The sequence below is a fragment of the Micromys minutus genome (genome assembly GCF_963924665.1).
Source record: "Micromys minutus genome assembly, chromosome: 8".
Classification (NCBI taxonomy): Eukaryota; Metazoa; Chordata; class Mammalia; order Rodentia; family Muridae; genus Micromys; species Micromys minutus.
In genome coordinates this window covers 51,071,091-51,078,655 of record NC_137977.1, presented here as the reverse complement: position 1 = coordinate 51,078,655, position 7,565 = coordinate 51,071,091, and the positions used below count along the sequence as shown (strand labels likewise).

Sequence of the window (7,565 nt, the reverse complement as noted above, 5' to 3'; positions counted from 1 at the left end):
ACACATATACACATATACACATACACATATACACATATACACATATACACATATACACATATACACATATATACATATATACATATATACATATATACATCATATATACATCATATATACATCATATACATCATATATACATATATACATATATATATACCTCTTTGGGATGAATATATATATGCATATCTATGGGGTGGATATGCATGTATACATCTATGGGATGGATATGTATGTACATATACATCACACACACAGCTTGTGCTGGCTTCCTCTGGTTTTCAGTTACAGTCCGTTGGAGTGTTTAAGAGGCCTAGCATCATCCGCACCCATGTGAGGTGGGATCAGCTCTATCAGTACACTGTTCCCTTGCCCTGTGCCTTCAGTTTTCCCTTCTGTGGGCTCCCATAGAGGAAACTGCCTCCATCCCAACTGAAGCAAGCAAGCGGCGCTTTTCACCGGAGCATACCCTGACTGGCCTGGCTCCTGCCTCTGGGTTCCATCTTCTTTTAGCTCTGTGGTTCTCAACCTTCCTAACGCTGCTACCCTTTAATACAGTTCCTCGTGTTGTGGTGGCCCTCAACCATAAAACTGCCACTTCATAACTGTAATTTTGCTGCTGTTATGAATTGTAATGTGAATATCTGATATGCAGGGTGTGTGATACATGACCTGATGGTAGTCGAGACTCACGGGTTGAGAACTACTGTTTTAGAACATCAATGGTCTATCCACGCCCTTCCTTCCTGCCTGAGCCCCTTGTTTTCTTAACACTGGTGGTCACTTCTGCCAGCCATGTTGTTTCCTCGCCTCTGTTTACGCTTCTTCTGGTTTACCGCCAACTCCATTTGTTTTTCTTTATAGGTTACATTTCCCCATCTATCCCCATTTTCTAGAATGCTCCCGCATGCTCCCTTGGCCATCTCCCTGGAGACTTTAGTCTGACTCAAGTCTGTACATTCCTGCTGGGTGTTTTCTGCTGCCACCTCCATGTTGGCGACTCTCAGTTCCAGCTCACATCCTTTCCCTAAATGTCACTACCTGGTCACCTCGCTGGGAGAGCAAGCTCACCCTCAAACACCTTACTCATTACCACACAAACCAGCTCCTACCCAAGCTGCACTGGTGGCTGTCATGGTCACCCACGGCCAGGTTGGCACATAGAAAACACACTTGCCCCTGCTGTTTGCTCTAGCTGCAGTCACCCCATCACTTTTATTTGCCTTGTGGATACTCTCAGCGTGTCTCCCATGCAAGCTGCAGAATTTTCCGTTTCTGTCAGGGTAGCAGCTCTGAACCTCGTGACTAGAATAAGGAGTTTCCAAAACATAGATTTGTTCCTGTTCCTTCCCTGTCTATTTGGGTTTTCCACAAAGGCTAACTATGGCTTTGAAAAGAAATCCCAGCCATGACTGTGTCCTGCATGCCCTGCCGTGGCTTTATGTCCTGCATGCCCTGCTGTGGCTTTATGTCCTGCATGCCCTGCCGTGGCTTTATGTCCTGCATGCCCTGCCGTGGCTTTATGTCCTGCATGCCCTGCTGTGGCTTTTTGGCTTCTGTATTCCTAGTTTCACTGCAGTCTGGCTTCTCCATGATCCCTAGACCTGTATCCCACACTGTCCCTGCACCCCAATTTCCATACCCCCTTTCCTTTAGAGGAGATTGGTTCTTCCAAAACTTCCCATGGTTCCCTCCCTAGCTGAAGGCTGGATTGGGTCACCTCCTCCAGGTTCACCTACGTTGGTGTACATCCCTTACACTACTGGTTCTCAACCTGTGGGTCGAGACCCCTTTGGAGATTGAATAACTCTCTCACAGGGGTCACCCAAGACCATCAGAAAACACAGATATTTGCATTATTATTCATAACAGTAGCAAAATTACAGTTATTCAGTAGTAACAAAAAACGTTACAGTTGTGGGTCATGAGTAAATGAATTGAAAGGTCACAGTGTTAGGAACTGATGTCTTATGTCATCTTAGGACCCTAAATACTCATAGCTGCCATGTGCTTCTCAACAGAACTGACTTCATCTTTGTCCCAGTGCCTAACATGGACCAGGACACATACACACATTCATACTCACACATACATACAGGTGAACACACACACAATCACACACACATGAGAGAGAGAATATTAGTGCTGATTGAATGGTTGTTATTGGGAAAACAAAAGAGAGAATAATACCCCATACACCACTCCCCCCAAATACATACCAGGAACATCAGAAAGAGTCTGTTATAAGAAGTCTATTCAAATACATTTTCATGCATTTGAATAGAACATTTGGACATTACAGTATTGTATACCAAAAAAAGGCTACTTTATATTATAATTAAAATGTCATAAATCCTCTAATCTAGTAATGTGAGATGTTTTAAATAAAGCCACAAGATTCTTTCTAAAAAGTAACTGAGCCCTGTCCCCAACTGATTCAAAATGTATATGTAAGTCAAGCCAAATTAATAAGAGAAAAGAGTTCCACAGCGTGCCCCAATCCTATTAACAGAATTGTCAATCTGGGTCAGTCACTGGAGAGCATGCTGTCCCCCTGCTGAGCTGTGCTACTTAGTTACACCTGGCGTTTGTCTGCCCCATGAAGGGTGCTGCTCATTATGACAGTCTCTCAACACAGCCCTCTTTAAAGTGTCATATTGTACACACCCACTAGAATGTAATTTAGAACTTGCTTCTTTCAAAATATTTACATAATTCTAAGGATGGCTAAAGGCTCCTTCCGAAGTCTTTTTAGAATTAGAGGTCCTTGGGGTTTCTGCAGGGTCTGAGAAGCAAAGCCAGCTTGTCTCCAGCAGCTGCTGCAAGTGAAGTCTCCTCCCCTTACCTCCCTTCTCCCCCCCCCCCTGCCCTGGTTCCCATTGCTCCTCCTCTCAGCCCCTCGTCCCCACCCCCTCTGAGAGCTGTGGACTGAATATCCAGAGGGACAAGGCAGCTTGGAACACAAAGAGGCAGGGTTTCCTCAGTCATGCCACCTCTCTCGAGCTTTCAACTGCCTTGTCAGAAGGCCAACTCAGAGAGGCAAAGCAATTTCCCAAGATCACACAGCCTGTGTATGGCACAGTGGGGTCATAAACTGACCTGACCCTACAGACTCTGCAGTGCTGGGATACACTGGTAGCCATGCTGGATTAACAACAGCAATGACAAAAGTGGCATTCCCAATAAGGGATGACCTGTGTCACTGATCTAGTACTTTCGGTGTACTTCAGGCTGGCCTAGGACTGTTGGAAACCATGTAGTCTCTGCATTCTAACTGCCGGACTTGTAGGTATAAACTGTCACACCCACAGGAAATGATACCTTTGCAAGCATTGGTCTTATAGGACCTTGTTTTCCCTAGCTGAAAATGATAACCTTAAATCGGTTACCTCTCCCAGCTTCCGAGGTTCCTACGAGGAAGGAAGAGCCATGCATACACAGCTGCCTTCTAGGAACTCAGATAACTTCCCACTTCCCACCAACATTAAAAACTGAGGGCCTTTGTGGGAAAAGACAAACCCACAGCTCTTCTGCATTCTGGGTGTGCTGAGGTCTCCTTAAGAACAGCAGGGGCAGCAGCAAAGGCATAGACCCTCTTGCTCCAAACACCCGAGGAGCTTTGCCAAGCATCTCCTCCCTCAGAACTGGGACTTGGGCAAGTAGCCTATGGCAAGAAGTAACTACTGAAGGCGATACCGTGTGTCATATGTCAGGAAACATCTGTCCGTCCAGCTGTTTGGTATATCACACACCCAAAATAAATGGACAAGCCTCAAGCAGAACCAGATTTCACTTCCATCAAACACGTTTTTGCGTAGCCACTGTCAGCTTCATGAAGACACAATCATCTAAGATGACATTCCCCAGGGGCATCCCAAACAGTCCATCTTCCCTGGACAAGATAGATGAGGGAGGAAGCCATGAAGACATTTTCTTGGATACCCAGATGTGCTCAGGTGGTCCAGTGAGTTGGGGCTGATCAATCCGGTCTCTCGTGAGGAGAATAGGTCTGGTGTTTCACGGCATGAGCTGGCTGGCATAAACACACACCAACCTCCCACCCCACCCCCAGCTCCGGCTTCTGATGCCTAGACTTCTAGGTCAATGTGGTCACTCTGCCAGAGGTATTCTGTCCAGGGTCCTATCTGCTGGTGAATGCAGAGATTTTACTTCCAAGCATAGAGGGGTGGGTCCAGGGCGCCCAGAATGGTCTTTTCAATCATTTGCATTTGATTGGAGGATGCAATGTTCCCATTTTACAGAAACTCAAAGAGAATTGGATGAAGTCTTTTACCCCAACTCCTCCACCAGAAATACACAGAGGATAATCTTACTGGAGAGCAGTCTATTAGGCTAGGTAAATAAAAACAAATGGAAATTGGAGATTGCCTGGGAGCCCCTAGGGATTAACTAATTACTCTCACAATGCTTTGAGTAGGAACCAATTAATCTGCTAAGCATCGGGAGGGGCCAAGTCGCCAGCCAAGTGCAGGCCTGGGCTGCTGAGGCTGAGTTGGAGGTCTATAGAGAAGGCCTGTATGAGAACCATCTCCCCTCAAAGCATCCAGCCCTGGCCTCTTAAGCTCATGCTAGAGCCAGTCTTGCTGTCACTCTACTTGGAAGTAGATAACCGAGACTCCAGAGAAGAGTTGTCTGACTCCACATACCGAAGGCTCTCCTGATGGAGATTGTCAGAGCTCGGGGAATACTTCAGTCACCTCATCCCTCTAAGCCCGTTTAGAGATGGAGACTGAATAGTTCGAGCATTATCCTGATATATCTCTCAGACCTTGGGACAACCAGTCTCTGATTGTTTCCTCTGATTGGCCCCCAGATGAGGGGCACTCCAATCTCCCTTAGGTATTGACTTTACTAAGGAACTCTGCAGATATGAATCTGTCATACGTCAAATCAGTGTGTCCTGACTCAAACTAATGATCTCATGAGTCCTGATAGCAGATACAAGGCTTATTAAAACCTGCAGGGGTGGGTGCTACCGTGAGCCTTTGTCTACCATCACTTTTTCTAATACTCCATAACTCCCTTCTGCACTCCTAAAATAAAGACCATCATGTATTGCTACCAGATAGAAAATGGTTTAAGAGTTATAGTTTAAAAAGACACAGGTACTATTAGCCTTTCCCAGGGGAACTTCTTTCTTTATCTCATTACTTTTTTTTCCCATTACAGCATAAAGAGCAGGAAACATGCATGGCACACTTGGAAATCCTGCTACATCCAAGTAACATGGCAATGGAGCCGATCATACAGGGTGCCAATGAGGACCCTCACCTATAACACACACGGGCTACATGCCTCACTAATCTCTAGGCACTGGGGGCTAAGGTCAGGTTAGACATGATTCTGTGTCCCCAAGGGGGACCCAGTACAGCAGAAGGAAAGGAAGGAACAATTGTTAAGCAAGAGCAGCCACTAAAATGTGCAAATTGGAAGAATAGAGCCATAGGTGGCCATTGTCCACTCAAATGCCACCCCCTAGAGTGGGGTCTACCAAACCACAAGTCATGGAGCTGACAGGCTCTGCAGAATTTATAATGCTACTCTGGAAGGCACCAGGATGAACTTCGAGCTTCTGTGCACATCAAGAGAGGGTCTCTTGGGCTGGAGAGATGACTCTGGTTAAGAGCACTGGCTGTTCGTCCAGAGCACTGGTGTTCAGTTCCAAGCACCCACATGGTAGCTCACATGGGGGAAATCTATAACTGCAGTTCGGGGCATCCAGTGTCCTCTTCTGACTTCCATGGGCACCAGGCTTGCTAGTGCTTGTGGAGGCCACATGGTGACTCAAACATCTTTAACTCCAGTACCAGGTACTGCATATGTGCACATGATCCAAAGATATACATTCAGACAAACACCCACATAAGAGAGAGAGAAGAAAACAAAGAGACAGAGAGACAGATGGAGGGGAGAGGAGAGGGGAGGAGGGGAAAGGGAAGAGAGGGGGAGGGGATGGTGAAGGGCAGAGAGAGACAGAGAGACAGAGGGAGAGGAGGGGAAGGAAAGGGGAGAGGGAGGGGAGGAGGGGTGGGAAGAGGGAGAGGGAAAGAGGGTGGGGGAAGGAAGAGAGAGAGAGAGAGAGAGAGAGAGAGAGAGAGAGAGAGAGAGAGAGAGAGAGAGAGAGAGATTGAGATCACTCTTCTGGACTTTCATTTAAGGGTTCCATTATCAAAAGTTTCTGATCCAGTAGATCTGGGCTAAGATCACAGAATTTCTATTTGTAATAGTTCCCCAGATGATGTCAATGCAGCTGCTTCTGGGAACACGCCTCGGAAATGTTTGGATTAGAAGGCTCCGGTCAGCCCAAGATGCATAGAGGAAGGGCGAGAGGGACCTCCCATCCCAGAGCTGCAGTGTCTGCTGCTGTCTCCAGGGGCAGAGCCACTGTAAAACAGCCACCACATTGCACACATTGCTCATTCCTGACAGTGCTTTATGTGCTGTGTCTACATTTTATTTAGCTGCTTACCCAGTCGGTCCATTTCAGTGTCATATCTCTATGTGGCTTCCCTTATGTTTTTCACATAGAGCGAAATGGACGAGACACAGATCCAACTGGCCGGGGATGATGTGGATTTGCCGGAAGATCTCCGAAAGATGGTGGATGAGGATCAAGATGAGGAAGAGGAGAAGGACTCGATCCTTGGGCAGTTGCAGAACCTCCAGAACATGGACTTGGATACCATTAAAGAGAAGGCACAAGCCACTTTCACAGAAATCAAGCAGTCAGCAGAACAGAAGTGTTCTGTGATGTGAGTTAGGGGTTCAGGCCAGGTGGAAGGAGAGAGGCAGGCTGCCTGCAGGAAGTTGGGGCTCCTGAGGGTGGGGATGAGCAGCATGTACTATGACTTAGCAAATGTAGGGGAGCTGTGATGATAAACCTGTCTACCAGCACCTAGACAACAATTTGGTCCACCTCGATGTCCCAGGCACAGCATTAACCAGGCCACACAGCATGGAATTTGTTTCCCTGTACTTATAGCCATGAGTAACTAAGAAATATCAGCCATAAATTGTGATGTGGGGCCATCTGGTTAAAGATCTTTAGGACAGCCAGGAGGAGTGAAAGAAAAGCAATTGGCATTTCCTCTCCAGCTTTCAAGCAAGGTCTCAGGATGTCTAACCATCAGTGTGATACCAGTTACCAACAGAGGAAAGGCTGGTACCAAGACTACAGGTGACAGAGCAATTAAATATATCACACTGCTTTTTACTGCCAGCATCCTTGATATCCATGATTTTTTTTCCCCTTAAAATTGGCTCTCAGGCACTGTGCATGTCATTTTGCATTTTTATGGCCAAATAATATCTAACATGAGTATCACCAAATGGAAGACTTCTTCGGGGTCATGGTTCAGAAAGTCCGGTCCATGGTTGCTTGGCTGTATGGGACTGGGTGGAACATCATGGCAGGAAGGATGGAGTGGTATCTACAGTGACCTACTTCCTTAAGCTAGGTCTTACTTCCTATGGTTTCTGGAACCTCAAAAAAAAAAAAAAAAAAATCACTAAATGAACACTTCAGGTGGACAACCCAAAATTTC

The 7,565-nt window shown here is 46.4% G+C and overlaps 1 protein-coding gene across 1 annotated transcript in view; it reads left to right on the top strand.

Moving 5' to 3' along the window:
• CPLX4 (complexin 4) overlaps positions 1–6,777 on the top strand; it is a gene marked incomplete at both ends in the record, with an annotated part of 14,703 nt that extends 7,926 nt beyond the window's left edge. Inside the window, one exon of the mRNA XM_080920568.1 lies at positions 6,550–6,777. Within this exon, the coding sequence (XP_080776694.1) occupies positions 6,550–6,777 (228 nt within the window). The remainder of the gene's footprint in view (positions 1–6,549) is intronic.
• Between the last annotated feature and the right edge of the window lie 788 nt (positions 6,778–7,565).